Source organism: Aquarana catesbeiana, linkage group LG03, assembly GCF_042186555.1.
Source record: "Aquarana catesbeiana isolate 2022-GZ linkage group LG03, ASM4218655v1, whole genome shotgun sequence".
Lineage (NCBI taxonomy): Eukaryota > Metazoa > Chordata > Amphibia > Anura > Ranidae > Aquarana > Aquarana catesbeiana.
The window spans coordinates 615,590,188-615,608,456 of NC_133326.1; the positions used below are offsets into that span (position 1 = coordinate 615,590,188).

At 43.1% G+C, this 18,269-nt stretch overlaps 1 protein-coding gene across 3 annotated transcripts; it reads right to left on the minus strand.

The window, feature by feature from the left end:
• Positions 1–1,035: 1,035 nt before the first annotated feature.
• NUDT18 (nudix hydrolase 18) lies at positions 1,036–15,106 on the minus strand. Of its 3 annotated transcripts, XR_012243012.1 has the most exons (5): positions 14,975–15,106; positions 14,116–14,273; positions 11,043–11,256; positions 8,114–9,208; positions 1,036–8,068 (listed from the first exon to the last, which is right to left on the minus strand). XR_012243012.1 is itself a non-coding variant. In XM_073622266.1 (4 exons), exons 1-4 carry the CDS (start codon positions 14,982–14,984, stop codon positions 8,676–8,678), a joined length of 915 nt encoding a protein of 304 aa, XP_073478367.1. In that variant the 5' UTR covers positions 14,985–15,106; the 3' UTR covers positions 1,036–8,675. The 3 variants fall into 3 exon arrangements, 2 of the variants coding, with proteins under 2 accessions (XP_073478367.1, XP_073478368.1); XM_073622266.1 differs by having other exon boundaries at positions 1,036–9,208; XM_073622267.1 differs by lacking the exon at positions 14,975–15,106 and adding an exon at positions 14,720–14,928 and having other exon boundaries at positions 1,036–9,208.
• Between the last annotated feature and the right edge of the window lie 3,163 nt (positions 15,107–18,269).

The window sequence follows — 18,269 nt, forward strand, 5'->3', positions numbered from 1 at the left end:
TCATTAAGGGAAACAGGAAGTGAAGCCTTGCGGCTTTACAGCCTGCTTCCTACTGCGCATTCTGAATGGTTCCGCTGTCTTCTGGGACCTATGCGTCTCCCAGAAGGCAGCTGGGGGGGCTGGGCCAGAAGTTTTGTGCGATGATCGTGGCAACCTTACCCAGAAGTGGGAGCGGGTACCTGGTTTTAACAGGTATCTGTCCCCCCCCCCAAAAAAAGTGCCAAATATGGCAGTGGAGGGGGGGGTGCGAACAAGCGGAGTTTCCCCTTTTGGGTGGAGCTTTGCTTTAACCTTCCCGTCATTCCTGTGACTACATCTGTCTGCATTACAATAGAGAAGTTTTAGTGGTATCCCGTTGCGGTGTGCGGCTACCTCTTCCTTGTTTGTCACGTGGTGAGCCGGGCCAGCACCTGTGGCGTTACCTGCTGTGGGATCTCCTTGGCACACCTGGAGCGGTGATTTCTCCTCTACCTTCCTATCCAATATTGGTGATGGGTCACGGCAATGCAATTTTACCATCTTAATAACATGAGACTCAAGGACAGGTTTTGGAAACCATTCTGCAATGTTGTGAGATTGCAGATGTTGTGATGGCCTGCTTCAGATGAGGGTTGATTTACTAAAACTGGAGAGTGCAAAATCTGGTGCAGCTGTGCAGAAACCAATTAGCTCCTGTTTTTTTTAATCATCAAAGCTTAATTGAACAAGCTCAAGTTAGAAACTGATTGGCTACCATGCACGGGTTCACTCTCCAGTTTTAATTAACCTCATATGTCCATTCTCCCTTGTCTGCTCTGGGGTGTTGCTTATCATGTGTTATATGTACCACTTTTTGTCTGAATGGCCCCTAGCAGCGATTCATCTGCCATTTTTCCAGTACTGGTTTAAAAATGAGTGGGAAAATCTGGCTACTCCAAGCAGGAGAGTTCAAAAACTGCAGATTCATGTTAAAACCACCATACCTTTCCAACTACATGGGTATTAAAAGCACTCTACCTCTTCAACTACATACATATAAAATGACATACACATGGGTGGAGGTTGTATAGTTTACTATATTCAAGCACACCAACAAAATTTGTACAACACTTTATGAAAATATAAAGGTTTACAACATATCCTATATTCTCTTACATTAAAGCAGAACTAAACTATAACATTAAAATGTGAGCAGGCACACTCCTTATTGCAAAAGAGACATATGTCCTTTCTGCAAAAAAACAAACTTGCCTGCTAGCATGAACTCCCGTGCACATGCGTGGAAGTTACACCATTCTGGCAAATCAAGATTAGAGATGAGCTTGAGCTGCATGTTTGGACAAACCCGCCCAAGCTATCCAACAGGACGCGATCACAACAGACAGCAAGGCATAGGAGGCATTCCCTGCCCTGCAGATGCATGTAGGCAAGGGGCATTTAAACACACAACTGCAGAGCATGCCTCCACTATCTATGATTGACCTGCTTTGACAGCTTCCTGGCAGGATAAGCTTGGGCTGGTTCGGACTTGTGTCAGAACACGCCTCGGCTCATCCCCGATGAAGGTGGCTGAAGATCCCAAGCCTGGAAAATGATGAGGCAAAGACGCCTGCAAGAGGAGATGAGTTTAGTTCCACTTTAAGGTTTACATCATTCTTTATATGTGTAAAGTTATATTGCACAGCTCATAATAATTAAACTAAGCAGCTCAAGCAGGCTATAGATAAGCATACGCAGGGGGTTCCCCAGTGTACCATGTCGCTCAATCCTGTGGGGAGTGTTCCTCTAATGTAGACAGAAAGCTCTCAGTGCTGAACTCAAGCTAGCAGGACGTGGTCTTCTGACTTGTGTGTAGTGCTAAAGCCTGACGGTACTACCGGTGCGCTCCGTCTAGCTGGTAGGAACTGAAAGCAAGCGACAAACTGCAAAAAATAGCTTTAAGGAGCCGCATTAGATGTTCTGAGATCTGCCTAATTCCAAAATTACTACAGCACTTTTTTGGATTAGCATTTATAAAATATATTTCTAAAAAATATTTTAAATATGTAATGATTGTCTCACAACTTTCACATTTTAATGCTGATTTGTAGCCACCCCAGTACAATTATAATTCTATTGCCGAGGTATGGTATGAAATTTATTTATTAACCATTAACGCGAAGGCTTTCTATATGGAATCACTTGCACTTTCCCTTGTTGACAGCCCTCGCAGGGTAGCATGGGGAATGTCTGATCTCCTGTGAATCACAGTCCCCACCTATCATCCATAGCAGACAATGCAATGGGCATTTCTGAGTAGGCAGAGCATGTTTTCCTGAATCTCCCCCATAGATCAGCACCTGTATTGCCACTGTGCAGCCAGATTGCTGGACAGGAGCTGATTCTTGATCAAGTGATACTGAAGCCAATAAGTACTTAACATAGGGATGACATTTTTCTATTAAAAAACAGGCCAGCTGCAATCCATTACATTTTTTTTTAAATGGCTACAGTTCAGCTTTGCCATAAAAAGGTGTTTCCAAAATTGTCAACAGTAGAATCATGTCAAGAAGTTAGACCTGGTCCACACTTTTGCATTTTTTAGTGCGTTTTCAGTTTTGCAGAAACACACTACAGTCCATTTAACTTGGTTTCCTATGGATGTAGTTCACATCTGTGCATTTTATGGAAAGGGCCAGGGGCTTTTTTCTGGTTTTTGGTTCCATAGACTTCAATGGATCAAAAACGTGTATTGAAAAACACAAAATGCACCTGGGATATGCAAACTGCAACCTGCATAGGTGTGAACTAGGGCTAAAGCCATAGATCAGGGATATGCAATTAGCAGGCCTCCAGCTGTTGCAAAACTACAAGTCCCATCATGCATCTGCCTCCTCATGCTTGTGGCTGTCAGAGTCTTGCTATGCCTCATGGGACTTGTAGTTCTGCAACAGCTGGAGGTCTGCTAATTGTAGATCCCTGCCGTAAATCATAAAGTATCACATTCAGTTTAAATTCTTTGGCTGGACCAGGCTGCAAAGAAGCAGCAGGAGGACCCATTTGGCACATAAAATTAAATCTGAAATTCAACCATAAACAAAATCGTTTTAGTGAGCTAACTTGTAATGAAGGATGTCTAATGAACAGGGCCCTCTGATTCCTTCTGTATTGAATTGTATTGTAATTGTACTGTCTGCTCTACTGTTGTAAAGTGCTGCACAAACTGTTGGCGCTATATAAATCCTGTATAATAATAATATCCTGCAGGGATTAATAAAAATCTTCACTGCAGGGATGCCCCGTCCTCTTCCGGTCTCAGACCTTTTGGTGATGCAGAAGTTAGTTTGAGGTCTTCTGTAAAAATGTCTCCAAGGAGAACCTACCTCCCGATAAACATCATTGATAAATGATCTTTCACTTCTGTAACACTATCTGTGAATGGGGGGGGGGGGGGAGTCTGATGAGTCCCAGGATTCTCTCCCCCATTCACAGATCATGTTACATGAAAAAGTGGAGAAGGTAGGTCTTCGTCCATGACTATTTCAAAGAATGCCTAATAACCAAGAGAGACAAGAAGAACACAAGGCATCCCTGCAAAGAAGATTTCTCCAGGATCCAGATGTCTGCACAACATGGGACATACTTCATTACAGGTAAGTTAGCTCGCTAAAGATATAGGGAATTTTTGTTTTTTGCTAAACTTCAACATTTCAGCTCTATAGAAATCAGTGAACACATAGTAGCACAAGCCACCAGAAAGGCAAATGATGGATTCACATATTGCAGGGCTCAGGCATGAAATAAGTGCTGTATGACTTGATTCCACATACCGGTGAATTGCAGGGCATACCTTTACTTGCCATAACAGAAGTTAAAGGGTTAGTTCACCTTCATCAAATAGCTGCTTATGCAGATAAGTAGTCTGTAGATAAAAACAAGCTGTGCAGCTTTGACCAAAGTTAAATAATGCCCTTGCTATAGGTGTAGGCAACACTGTATCCTGCCCTAGGCCAACAAGGCCCAGGCTTAGGGCAGCACTTTGTAGGGGGGGGGCAGCATGGAAAGAGTCCCCGCCGGCTTGTGCTACACTGTTAGTGTAGCGCCAGTCTTATGGGGCGGAGTGGGCTGAGAGGGAAATTAGTCTAGCGGCCGCACTGCTTACGGTATGTGGGAGGCCGGCATTCCGCAACTGTGGTGAGGGGCGTCTAATTTTGACTGTCCTATCCTCCTGGACCACAAACCTTCCTCACTGTGCTATGTTTTCTGCTGCACTATTGACATGGTTATATGTTCTTACTCCTCTCCATAAAATTATCGGAAATTTGTGCTTAAAGTAGAACTATAGGCAACACTTTTTTTTCCCGTTTTGGATAGGGTTATAGCCCCTGTCAGTTTTTTTTTTTTTACCATCCCTGTCCCGTTGCAGAGATTTCTCTTCACTTCCTGCCCCATAGGAAGTGAGAGGAAATCTATGCAAATTAAGGGAATCCATTGCCTGCCCCCCCCCAAGGCCCTCAGAACTAGTGCCCCCACCTGAAAATTTCAGGGCGGGTCTTAAACAGCAAGGGGTGTGGCCTTGACAGGAAGGGGTGGGTCATATTTAAATTAGGGGGTGCACAAGTTTAGTCAGGCCTAGGGCAGCACAAAACCTAAATACACTACAGGGTGCAGGCCATTTACATACCTCATGAAGCCTGGCTGGAATACTTGGACGTTGCTAAGAGAAGCCTAATGTTACTCCTTTGATGATGAAGGTGAACAGTAACATTAGGCTTCCCTTAGCAACATCCTAGATGTTTTCTAGTCAGGCTTCATGAAGTAGGTAAATGGCCTACACCTATAGCAAGGGCTTTATTAAACTTTGATCAAAGCTGCAGTTTGTTTTTATCTTTTGATGTCCCTTATCTGAATAGGCAGTTTTAGGTAAAGGTGAACTATGCCTTTAAAGCCCAATTGAATCCTTGTAATACTGTAATGCAGTCAGGCTGCAGCTACAGTAGAGAATGTATCTATCTTTTCCTTTTATTTACCTGCTAAGTGCTGAAGCAAGTGTTAAAAATCCTGTACCAATAATTTTCTGGCAGTCCTTAGTGAATGCTGTATTGCCGTTATATAAAGCAACATACCTCTCCCATGGATGTCCTAATATATTCTCTAAAGCATGGGATATCTGGCTTGAATCTCCCTTGACAGCTTCTGCCTGAGATATTTTTTTTTGTATTATTAAATTTTATTAATTTTCAACATATCCACTAAAACAGAATTCATATCACAAATATTCATATACGGTATTTATCAAAATAGATACATCCTTATCCATAACCACTATCTCCCCCTCTTAAAAAAACAAAAAACAAAATGATAACCAAAAAAAAAAATTTTTATTTCTAATTATACCCTCTCGTCTCTCCTCTTCCTCCAAATGAAATTTGTTCATTGTGCTTTACACCCCCCTTCCACCAAAAACCCAACTTATCCTACTACCCTTCAAATATTCCATCATAAAAAAACAAATTAGGAGGCTTTCTGCCGGAGATATTAAGCTCTTTTGGATACATCCAGTGTTTGTGGACTTATGCTCTATAGTGACATTATGACTTAACTGTGTACCCAGTAGCTTCAAAGGTGCATATAATCCTAACCGATTGAACATCAAAGACGACCGATACTATAGATTATTCTCAGCAACAATCTTGTATTTAGCATCTGTTTTGTTAGATTATGTTATGTAATCTTATGTTTTCTTTTCTTATTGTTGTTTTGAGCTGCGTATGCCCAGAGGCACTGATTTGTATTTTCTTTGCAAAACGAATAAAAAATAAAATCCTGTACTAACAGCTCTAGGAGAGTCCGACTGCTGCTCTTCCATATAACAGCGCTTCACTTTTTCCACATTTTGTTATGTTACATCCTTATTCCAAAATGGATTAAATTAATTATTTTCCTTAAAATTCTACAAACAATACCCCATAATGACAACGTGAAAGAAGTTTGTTTGAAATCTTTGCAAATTTAGTAAAAATAAAAAATGTTAAAAAAAAAATCCCATGTACATAAGTATTCACAGCCTTTGCTCAATACTTTGTTGAAGCACCTTTGGCACCAATTACAGCCTCAAGTTTTTTTTTGAGTATGATGCTACAAGCTTGGCATTCCTATTTTCGCGCAGTTTCTCCCATTCTTCTTTGCAGGACCTCTCAAGCTCCATCAGATTGGATGGGGAGCGTCGGTGCACAGCCAATTTTCAGATCTCTCCAGAGATGTTCAATCGGGTTCAAGCCTGGGCTCTGGCTGGGCCACTCAAGGACATTCACAGAGTTGTTCTGTAGCCATTCCTTTGTTATATTGGCTCTGTGCTTAGGGTTGTTGTGCTGTTGGAAGATGAACCTTTGCCCCAGTCTGCAGTCCACAGCGCTCTAAAGCAGGTTTTCATCAAGGATGTCTCTTTACATTGCTGCATTCATCTTTCTCTCGATTCTGACTAGTCTCCCAGTTCCTGCCACTGAAAAACATCCCCACAGCATGATGCTGCCACCACCATGCTTCACTGTAGGGATGGTATTGGCCAGGGGATGAGCGGTGCCTGGTTTCCTCCAGACATGATGCTTGCCATTCAGGCCAAAGAATTCAATCATTGTTTCATCAGACCATTGTAGATATGTGTATACATTATCCTGTTGTTTGTCAACGGTCCTAACTGGCATACCGGAGGAATCATTCTGCTGAGTTTGTGCTGTTTTTTAAAGCTCAGTTGAATCATTACCTCCTTTGTACAGGCATACCCCACTTTTAAGTACACAATGGCGTTTATTTATTAAAGCTGGAAAGTGCAAAATCAGGCTCCTTTCTGCATAGAAACCAATGAGCTACCAGGTTTTATTACCAAAGCTTAATTGAACAAGCTGGGGTTAGAAGCTCATTGGTTTCTATGCAGAAGGGAGCCTGATTTTGCACTTTTCAGCTTTAGTAAATAAGCCCCATAGTGTACTTAAAAGTAGGGTATGCCTGTACAACAATATCTTATCTGAAGTATTCCAGTAAAATTTAATAGAGTATAAACTCATTGAGTGTTGTCTTATTACTGAAAGGTGCTGCAATAATGTCTGAACCCAGAGTGTCAGGTTGGTTGGAACGTTTACAGGGTCACGGCGATGCAGAGGAGCAGGTAAATCCAAGCTGTCCCCAAGGGGGCGGTGCGATATTTATTTTTAATACATTTGCAGATTTCAGACAAACTTCTTTCACATTGTCATTGTTTGTAGGATTTTGAGGAAAATATTGAATTGATTCCATTTTTGAATAAGGCGGTAACATAAAATGTGGAAAAAGTGAAGCTCTGTGATTACCTTCTGGATGCACTGTAAGTGTTCAGTGGGATGTGTCGGACAGCTAGAGAGTGGTGTCTTTAAGAGTGTGGTCCAACTTTCCTATGTGCTGCAGCACAAGTGGTTTTTTTAACACTTGATGTAGCACTTAGCTGATAGAAAAAAAAGAAATGTACATATACATAAATATATTTATATCCTTTCAGATTGTAAGCTCTAATGACCAGGGCCCTTTGATTCCTCCTGTATTGAATTGTAACTGTACCGGAATGTTCGACCGTGTGTACAGGGCATAACTGTACTGTCTTCCCTTTTAAATTGAAAAGCGCTGCGTAAACTGTTGGCGCTATATAAATCCTGTATAATAACACTGTATATGCTGCCTGACTACTTTACAGTAATACATTAAGAGGGTTCAATCAGGCCTTAAATAACTGTAGAATCAGTGTGTGATGATGTCATCCTGACTGTTATATAAGAATGGCATCACTGCAAGCTTCTGCACGCCACTTGTTTATGTGGAAGCCTTAAGTGCAGAGCAGCCCCAATCCTCGGACCCCTGGGCTCCTTGCCCCTGCTGAGTTCCCCCATAGCAAGCGGCTTGCTATGGGGGCATTTGTGCTAGCTCGCTCCCGAGCCCCACTCTGTGTCCATAAGAGAAGCCAATGGCTCTGGCTGCTGTGTCTGAACCAATAAGGAGGCAGACAGCCAGGACAGCAACTGCTCTCGTGCACATCACGCGCTCAGGCTAGTGTTGGGGGGAAGCTGCATACTAAATTTTTTACCTTCATGCGTAGGTCGCATGAAGGTAAAAAATCTTTAGACTTTACAACCTCCTTAAATATCCCCATGCCTGAGCAGTCTCTTGTATGGCCCCACACGCTGCAATCACAGTATGTCTGCCATTTTCTGCCCCATACCATAGCAGTTTTGAATGGGCAGTAAAGGGATGCATGCCACAAAAAGGCTGCAACCGATGCATTACAACTGTGCTTAAATTCTGTATCCCTGAATTGTAAATAATATATCATTCAAGCTTCTCATGACCTCTAAACTTCTCTTGAGCAATATCTCTATCCTGACTTATTTCCTTGCTCAAGCCCTTATTTAAGGTAAAACAATAATGGCTTTATTACGCGATGGCCCCCACAGGCCTTGCTTAGCTAGTCATAAGGCAAAGCATACACATAATCAGGCTTATGCAATAAGGCAAAATGGCTTGGCCCGACTATTTGAAATTCACCTTCCTTTGGCCTAGCTCCAGTAAAATCGGATTCGTTTTTACATTATTCTGGCAATCTACTTCGCCTTATTATACAAGTATGATAATGTTTGTTCACAGCACAACGGTGTATACATGCAAAGCTCTTTACACACCTACACATCTGAGACTCAGCTGTATAATGGCAGGAGTGTTGCCTTCTCTATGCTATTCTTTAGCTCTTCATTCTCCATCAGTACCCAGCTGAGACTGTGCACTCTGACCCGAGGTGGTTTAAGGCCATTGAAGACCCCCATGACGGTTAAACAAACTCCATCTGCGCCATCCCCGCCTTGATGCTGTACCCCTAAAATGCCGTAGGATTTGGGGGGATCTTGCAGCAGGCTGCGCAAGGGGTTGAGAAGGCTTCCCCCATGGGTGGCACAGACAGCAGTGGGTAGGCGGGCAGGGGAACTGGCACTCTGCAGGACCCACAATTCTCCTGGGGTAGTTAAGCAAACTAGGAGCATCCGCAGGATGAGGAATGGGGAAGGGTACAGCAGAGGTAGCATATAGGGGTGCGAAGGTTGGTTCCTGTACTCCAGTGCCAGCTTTATGAGAGGAAGGATATCTCTGCAGCGCAGCGGCAGAGGGGAAACCCTGTCCCACCAGGAGGCCTGGATAGATTCCTTGTCTGCTGAGGCCGGAGACTTTAAAGAGCCCCCTAGAAGTAAAACAAGGATCATAGTGAGAGCATGTCATAATACAAAACAAGCAAGTACATTCACATAGGCAAGAGCTACACCTCAACCTAGATGGAACTACAGTTAGGAACTACAACTACTGAGCCACATACTGTAAGTTTTATCATGACAACCAGTAGAGGGAGCTCTGCACCCTTACCCCTTGCACCTATGTCCTATTGGCACTGTGGCTTTGACACATCTGCTTTAAATGATATTCCATCTATGCAACTCTTGTAGTCTTAAAAAAAGGTAAAGAAAAAGTTACTTCTTTCTGGGGTCATGAAAAATGATGAGGCAAGCATTACTAAAAGAGAAAAGAGCAAACACCTTAATTTATAGCCTGCTAGGAAGGTACAGTGTGGGCACAGTGTGGGTTGCTTGTTGCCTGAAAATGCTTCAGCAGTGGCAAGTGATGGCAGAGGAAATGAAGTCTCTTGCTAGGAAGTCCCTGGCAAGGAGGGTTGTTGAATCTGCCTTTAGCGAGCCACTGGCCTTGAGGGATTGGCCAGGCCCTGTTATGAGGGAGGGTCTGCATTTGATTAATCTGGAGAGAATCCCTTTAAAGTTTTGGGATTTGGCCAGACGATGCTTAAGGTTGCCCATGTGATGGGCAACCTTAAGCATCGCTCAGTGGAGAACTGTGACCAAAAGTGGAGTATGGCGGTGTGGTGGAGACCATGGACCATTTCTTGCCTCAGTGCCCCTTCAATGTAGAAGTCTATAAGCGGATGGGTGGGGGTCTGGGTATCCCTTTCCTTTCGTGCTTGAGTTATGCAGAGTGATTGTACGGGTCTTTTGAGACCCTTTGGGATTTGGATTTTGAGACACTTCTTTTTAGTTAGCTTAGTAGTCCGTTACTTCCCGTGGAATGCACAGTGTCAGGTTTCCACTCACAAAAAAGTCCTTCCTGTTGAGGTGGTGGTACACAACATTCTGGGTGAGGTTGGGAAGATTTGGGGCCTTGAGAAGGACAGGTGGCGGTCAAGGGCCTGGACAAGAGCCTGGACAAGGGCGTGGAGTAATGTTGGGTGGCCGTAGCTGCATTCTCTCAATCTCTGGGTGTGCGGCTTTTCTTTCTGTCCTTTCACATCACCTAGATTTTGTTACAATCAGATTTTTAAAAAAAGGCTGCATGCATGGGATAAATGTGTGATCGTTTCTTAGCCTGAGGGAGTGTTTAGGTGGAGGTTAGGTTCGACGCTGACAACATGTGTCTTGGTTTGTATATTTAGTTGTTTTAATGTTTTTTTTTCTGTCAAAAAAGCCATTTTCTGTTTTTCTATGCTGAAGTAAGCTATTTTTTGTTTATTTATATATATTTTTATTTATTCTGTATATATGTAAATATGTTTTTATTATGTTGTATATTTGTAGGATTTTCAATAAACAAAAATTTACACAGTGTGGGCAGTTCGATTAAAATGCAGAGCACTAATTCTCAGCACTCAGCTGTGCTACCTAACAAATGTTACCTGTATAAGCATAAGATATCAGTTGCATACGTGTGCAAATTGTATGCATGTAATTGCATGTGAAACCAAGAGTTATGTGAAGGCAAATATACATTTGAAGGAATATAGAAACAAATACTACTCAAGGTATTATTACCACATACACATAATAGCCCATTTTTTTTTGCACAAGCCTGCAGGTACCATATGTTAAAAAGGGGACACCATTCAGGACTGAAAAACTTAGTTCTGAATGGAGAATCCTTCATAAGAAGGAAAGAAGATACTCACACCCATGCAGAACTTTTAAAACATCTGGAGGTTTTTGATGAACATATACTTTAAATACATCTCTGCGTACCTGTATGTTGGGCGAGGAATACAAATCGCACCCAGGCGGCTCCTCTCTCCTCTACAGCCAGCAGAGTGATGGGCTCACAGGTTAATCCAGTCTCCTCTTTGACCTCCCGGCACAGGCCATCCACCAGGGTCTCACCTCTCTCCAGACGTCCAGCGGGGAGATACCAGGTACCTAGGCACTCAGCTTTGGCCTCCTGCATCATCAGCACCTCATCCTGCAGAGCAGAACACAAATTATAATATATATACAAAATTTTGCAACTTCTTGTAAGAACTTGCATTGCAACTTCTTAAATGAGTACCATCCCAAATATCGCTACTAGGCCCTTTGCCCCAGGAGCATGAAGGGACCCAGCTTTGACCAGAATTCATAAAGTCCCATCTATGTTCTCCTAAGGCCTGGCTTACACAGGTGTCAGCCTATAGAAGAGAGGTGTGTGCATCAAGCTTCACATTGGCGTCAGCTTATATAAGAGCAGTGGGAACAGCAAGCTTTGATAAAACATTTGCGGAGCTTTCAGCAAGCTTTATTGAAGAATTAAAAGTACCGTTCAGCTCCAGTTTGTAAATGCTGAACACAGATCCCAATGGGATTGCTGATGGCCACTTTGAACAAGTTGCTGTAGGCTTCAGCACTTCATGAAGCTTGCTTAAAGTGACCCTTGCTGGGAGCCGCATGCGGCGATGGTGTGAACCCGGCCTGAAAGCTTGAACAAAGCTTTCTGAAATCTCTGCACATGCTTCATCAAAGCTTGCTGTTCACACTGCACTTATACAAGCTGAAGCCCGTGTGAAACAGGCCTTACAAAGCTTTTGAGCAGCTTTGCTGAAGTCTTTAAAGCACAAATGTAACTCCTGTATGGGATTTAACTCAATGGGAGTGTGACTGTTACCTATCAGCAGCTTGGTTAAAGTGACAGTCAGCACTCCCATTAAGAGCTAGGTTATCCATCACCATATTAGAAATAAAGTTTTCTCATGAAATGCTTTAACAAATCTGCTCAAAGCTTGCTAAAATCTTTACAAATATGTTGTAAATGCTTGCTGTGCACTGTTCTTGCACAAACTAAAGTCTATAAAGGTAATAAATAGTCCTAAATTCCAGTCCCTTCAAGAGAAGAGCCTCTTCGCATGGGCAGTAAAAACAGGCGGTTGAGCTGCAGTTTTAGCGCCCACTTGAAGCCTACAATACGGCATAGGGGCAGTTGTTCACATGCCGTGCCTGTGATGCTTCAAAACAAACTTAACGTGGTACGTCAAGTTGACAGGCAGTACCACTTGTCAAACTCCCCTATTCAAATCAGTGGAGCCGCACTGCAACTGTGAGCCAAATACCTTGGCTCAGGGTCACGACGCATTATTCCCGTGGTAAACTGTCATTCGCAAAAAAAAAAAAGTAACATGCATTTAGGATCCCCTCCAATCCACCACGAATTGCTTTTCAAAGGCTAATCAGCTGTAAACTTAGCCTTAGGTTTGGATTACACCTACAGGTGCGACTGACCACGGGCATTTTAAAAGGTGTGCCCTACACACAGAAAACGTTGAACAGAAGTCCTTGACTCTTCCCTAAAAACATGCTGCACCAAAAACGATTGGTGTGCATAGGGCAGCCATCAGAAATTTTTGGGCACCTTACACAGCTTTAGACCTGCCCCCCCCCCGAGCCTGACCACCAACATTCCCCAGGGCTTGCCTATGGGCCACCCTACCGAATGTGCACACCGGCCACCTCACCTGTATGCACTCAGCCCCCCCTCAATCCTGTATATATGTCAGACACACACACACACACACACACACACACACACCTGTATATATGTCAGCGCCCCCCCCCACACACACACCTGTATATATTTTAGCGCTCTCCCCCCCCCGCACACCTGTATATACATCAGCCCCCCACACACACACACCTGTATATATTTCAGCCCCCCCCCCCCCCCACACACACACACACATATATATATAAATGGCATCCCCACATACACAAATGTGTACACACACAAGCAGCCCCCCTCCTTTTCCTTCACAGCCCCTACTTGTAGCTTCCTACCTGGTCCCAGCTCGTTTTTACAAAGCTGACATGTTGCTAAGAAGCATAGTACAGGCAGATCACTGTCACACGAGGGGTGCACATGCACATAGTAGCCAGAGGTGGCAGTACAGAGCTTGATGTCTAAAATCAATGACACAAGAACTGCAGAAACTGTGAGATTGTTTCTATACTGCACAGCATGGATCCCCTTCACCAGTCCTGCCATCTTCTGGTCCGGGTGTGCCCCTCGGGCCCTTACAGTTGTAACGGCTGTACCCCCCTGATGGCGGCCCTGGGTGTGCACGAAAAGGAGTTCATATGTAGATGCGTAGGGGTACCATTAACAATTATTAGAGATGCCGATTCTCTGCTAATTGGCAGTGCGTTTCCCTGCATGTCATATTGTGTGTATTCCCGACACGCAAAGATCTGAACCTCGCAATATACTCACCCTGTAATGACCGCGTCCCCCAACTTCCGTCTGTTCCAGTGCTGCAGCCTCTGCAAATCTCTTTAGCATTTGTCACTTCCAGGAGGGTCAGATGTCTGCTTCACCCTCCAACCTGTCTCAACCTTTTTTTAACATGGAGGAACCCTTGAAAGTATGAAATGCCGAAGAGGCTGACATAGGCTGGAATGGGAAGGAGATAGCAGGCAGGGGCCACCAAAGGGGTGAGTGATGGTCTTTTACGTTGACAGTGCGGCTTTAACATGTTACAGTAACTTCAACAAACATTTTCAGTATTTTAAATCTGCAGCTTTCACTAAAAGAAAAATCTATTGATCCTGGATTAGGCATTTCTAGTTCAAACCCTGTCTCTGTATCCTGCATTGTCACCCTGTCACATCACACATTGCATGGGCATGACCCAACCGTTGCTGGAGCGCACATAGACAAGAAATGGCTGCAAAGGAGCCAAGGGAGATCAGCAACAAATGATATAAAAAAAAAAAAAAAAAAAAACACAATTATGTCACTTGTTAAAAATACACAGTACTTTCTGACAAATGTTACAGAAACCACAAAGTAACTCACCTGCTCATTTAGTAATACACCCACCACAATGTAGCAGACATTGTGTCTCAATTTAAGGGGCCGAGGACTCTCCGACATCATATCATATTGGTCAGGTAGTGGGGCAGCTCCCCCGCTTAACAGAGCGTTTAATTCTTCCTCCAGATCTGAAGACATCTCTGAAAAACAGCAGAGACATTCTGTGCGTGTGTGTGTGTGTGTGTGTGTGTGTGTGTGTGTGTGTGTGTGTGTGTGTACACACATACATACACACACACACACATTTCTTCATATAGATGATAAGCATCCTGTATATAATGACAGGATCCCCCCTCCCTGTTCTGTATACATTGACACAATCCCTCCATGGTACATAACAGGATCATTTCCCTATGCTGTATATATAATGACAGGATCCCTCCCTCCCTGTGCTGTATATAATGAAAGGATCTCCATCTCCTGCATACACCAGGATCCCTTCCTTGAGATATATATATATATATATATATAGATATAGATAGATCTATATCTATATCTATATATAGATCTATATAAATAATGGCATGATCCCTCTCTCCCTGTGCTGTATATAATGACAGAATCACTCTATGTCTATGATACATACCAGGCTCTCTCTTTTTCTGCGCTGTATATAATGAATGACACGCTCTCTCTGCCTGTGTTGTGTATATACAGCACAGGCAGAGAGATCGTGATCACCCCGCTCTCCATTGATGCACAGCCTCCCCCCTCCCCCAGGTTCCCGATCCATGCACACTCCTTGCTCTCCCCGGGGCTGACAGTGTAGATCTCCCGGCTCCGCCCCCTCCCTCTGCTCCCCATTAATTGATTCCCCCATACAAGAGTCCCATCATCTCACCTGATTCCATCCAACCCGGAAGTAGTGGACTCGCCTCTCTCTGCGCTCATTGGGGGTGAGCGGTCGAGCCTCTATTTCTTACTGGACAATAGAAGACTCTGTGGGGCGTGTCTACGTTTAAAGGTATACAACCTCACTATTGGATTGATAACACTTACATGTCTGGAGGAGTCATGATCACTCATCACCATTCATTTTACTGTTTGTATTTTATTATCTCTTTTTATTAACATTTTCTTTTTCTAATTGTCAGCTTATAACAAAAGTGAGCATGGCATAGATTGAATGACTAGTAGTGAATAGACTCCCTATACTCAGGAGCATTGCACTCTGATCCCTCTTTTATCCTATGGTGTTGTAGCTAGACGGTCATCTTCTGTTATATAAAGAGCTGTGCAAACTGTTGCCACTATAGCCTGTATAATAATACATTTTATATATATATACATACACACACACACAGTATCTCACAAAAGTGAGTACACCCCTTACATTTTTGTAACTATTTTATTCTATCTTTTCATGTGACAACACTGAAGAAATGACACTTTGCTACAATGTAAAGTGGTAAGTGTAAAGCTTGTATAACAGTGTAAATTTACTGTCCCCTCAAAAATAACTCAACACACAGCCATTAATGTCTAAATTGCTGGCAACAAAAGTGAGTACACCCCTAAGTGAAAATGTCCAAACTGGGCCCAATTTGCCATTTTCCCTCCCCGGTGTCATGTGACTCGTTAGTCTTACAAGGTCTCAGGTGTGAATGGAGAGCGGGTGTGTTAAATTTGGTGTTTATCGCTCTCACTCTCTCATACTGGTCACTGGAAGTTCAACAAGGCACCTCATGGCAAAGAACCCTCAGAGGATCTGAAAAAAAAAAAAGAATTGTTCCTCTACATAAGGATAGCCTAGGCTATAAGAAGATTGGTAAGTCCTTGAAAATAAGCTGCAGCACGGTGGCTAAGACCATACAGCGGTTTAACAGGACAGGTTCCACTCAGAACAGGCCTTGCCATGGTTGACCAAAGAAGTTGAGTGCACGTGCTCAGCGTCATATCCAGAGGTTGTCTTTGGGAAATAGACGTACGAGTGCTGCCAGCATTGTTGCAGAGGTTGTAGGGGTGGGGGCTCAGCCTGTCAGTCCTCAGACCATACACTGCATCAAATTGGTCTGCAAAGCTGTTGTCCCAGAAGGAAGCCTCTTCTAAAGATGATGCACAAGAAAGCCTGCAAACAGTTTGCTGAAGACAAGCAGACTAAGGACATGGATTACTGGAAGCATGTCCTGTGGTCTGATGAGACCAAGATAAACTTATTTGGTTCAGATGGTGTCAAGCGTGTGTGGCGGCGAACAGAGGATGGGTACAAAGACAAGTGTGTCTTGCCTACAGTCATGCATGGTGGTGGGAGTGTCATGGTCTGGGGCTGCATGAGTGCTGCTGGCACTGGGGAGTTTATTGAGGGAACCATAAATGCCAACATGTACTGTGACATACTGAAGCAGAGCATGATCCCCTCCCTTCAGAGACTGGGCCGCAGGGCAGTATTCCAACATCACGACCCCAAACACACCTCCAAGACGACCACTGCCTTGCTAAAGAAGCTGAGGGTAAAGGTGATGGACTGACCCAGCATGTATCCAGACCTAAACCCTATTGAGCATCTGTGGGGTATCCTCAAACAGAAGATGGAGGAGTGCAGGGTCTCTAACATCCACCAGCTCCGTGATGTCATCATGGAGGAGTGGAAGAAGACTCCAGTGGCAACCTGTGAAGCTCTGGTGAATTCCATGCCCAAGAGGGTTAAGGCAGTGCTGGAAAATAATGGTTACCACACAAAATATTGATACTTTGGGCCCAATTTGGACATTTTCACTTTGTTGTTGCCAGCAGTTTAGACATTAATGACTGTATGTTGAGTTATTGAGGGGACAGCAAATTTACACTGTTATACAAGCTGTACACTCACTACTTTACATTGTAGCAAAGTGTCATTTCTTCAGTGTTGTCACATGAAAAGATATAATAAAATGTTTACAATAATGTGAGGGTGTACTCACTTTTGTATGATACTGTGTGTGTATATATATATATATATATATATATATATATATATATATATATATATGTGTGTGACCACTTTTTTTTTTTTTTGCAAATTATATATATTTTTTATTAAGTTTTACACCAAATTTAACACAACATTTGTATAAACTTTTAAAGAGAAAGAGCAAGTCCTTAGATTTCATTATACAAACTGTAATGCGACCAACTATTAATATCATGAGAAGACCACCTTAATGCTTATATTCCTCGTATTTTAAAGGTTCTTGCCACTCATCCTACAAAGAGCCAAAACAGAGAAAAAAATAGTAATATATCATTGTCTCAACTTTGCCGCCCCCCACCCCACACACCTATTCAGGGACACATACCTCTTTACGCCCCTATTCTGCTTTACTTTTTTTTTTACAATATATTCATCTTCAACCAGTTCCCTCACCTCCAAGGATGCACAAAAATATATCCACGGTGACCACACTGCAGTAAAATTTCTCATAGTTATCACTTAACAATGCAGTCAATTCCTCCATTCTCCGCAGGTGTTACATCTCCTCCACCCATTCCACTATTTTAGGGAGTCAGAAGATTTCCAATACTTTGGTATGACAGCCTTTGCAGCCATTAAGAAAAAATGTAAGAGACCCTCCTTGATCCCCTAACAGAGTTTGGGATGATGGACAGCAATGCAATCTGCGAAGTTGAGACATTTCCTGCACTCGTTATAGATTTGTATTTGTCAAATACAGCTGACCAAAAGGGTAATGAGTTAATAGTCTGTGCAATCTTACCAGGTATTGGTACCAGCTTGATAATAAAGTTATTTTCTTGTATTCTACTGGCCGTGGACAATTTATGAGTCCACATAAATGATTTAGTAATGCAATCTAGTGATATTATACGCTCCAGTTCCTTTTCCCACTCAACTATATAGTATGGCACTACTGTGAGGCTTTCCAAGAGCCATCACATGCATCTGCGACTAGTTATCTCACTGTTGAATCCTTTTTCTTTGCCATGCAAGGATATGTCACATTTTCAGCTTGTGTTGTAATGAGACCATTGGGGGGGGGGGGGGGGGTGGCACAAAAGGTGTCCTCTACCTTTACCCAATTCCTTATCAGATGCAGAGCTCCTGGTTTCTATCAAGCCAGACGTGGAACTCTCCATGGCAAATTTTTGAGGTAGAAATTTTCAGTCCAGTACACTTTTGCAGGAACCTTCTCTACCCCCTA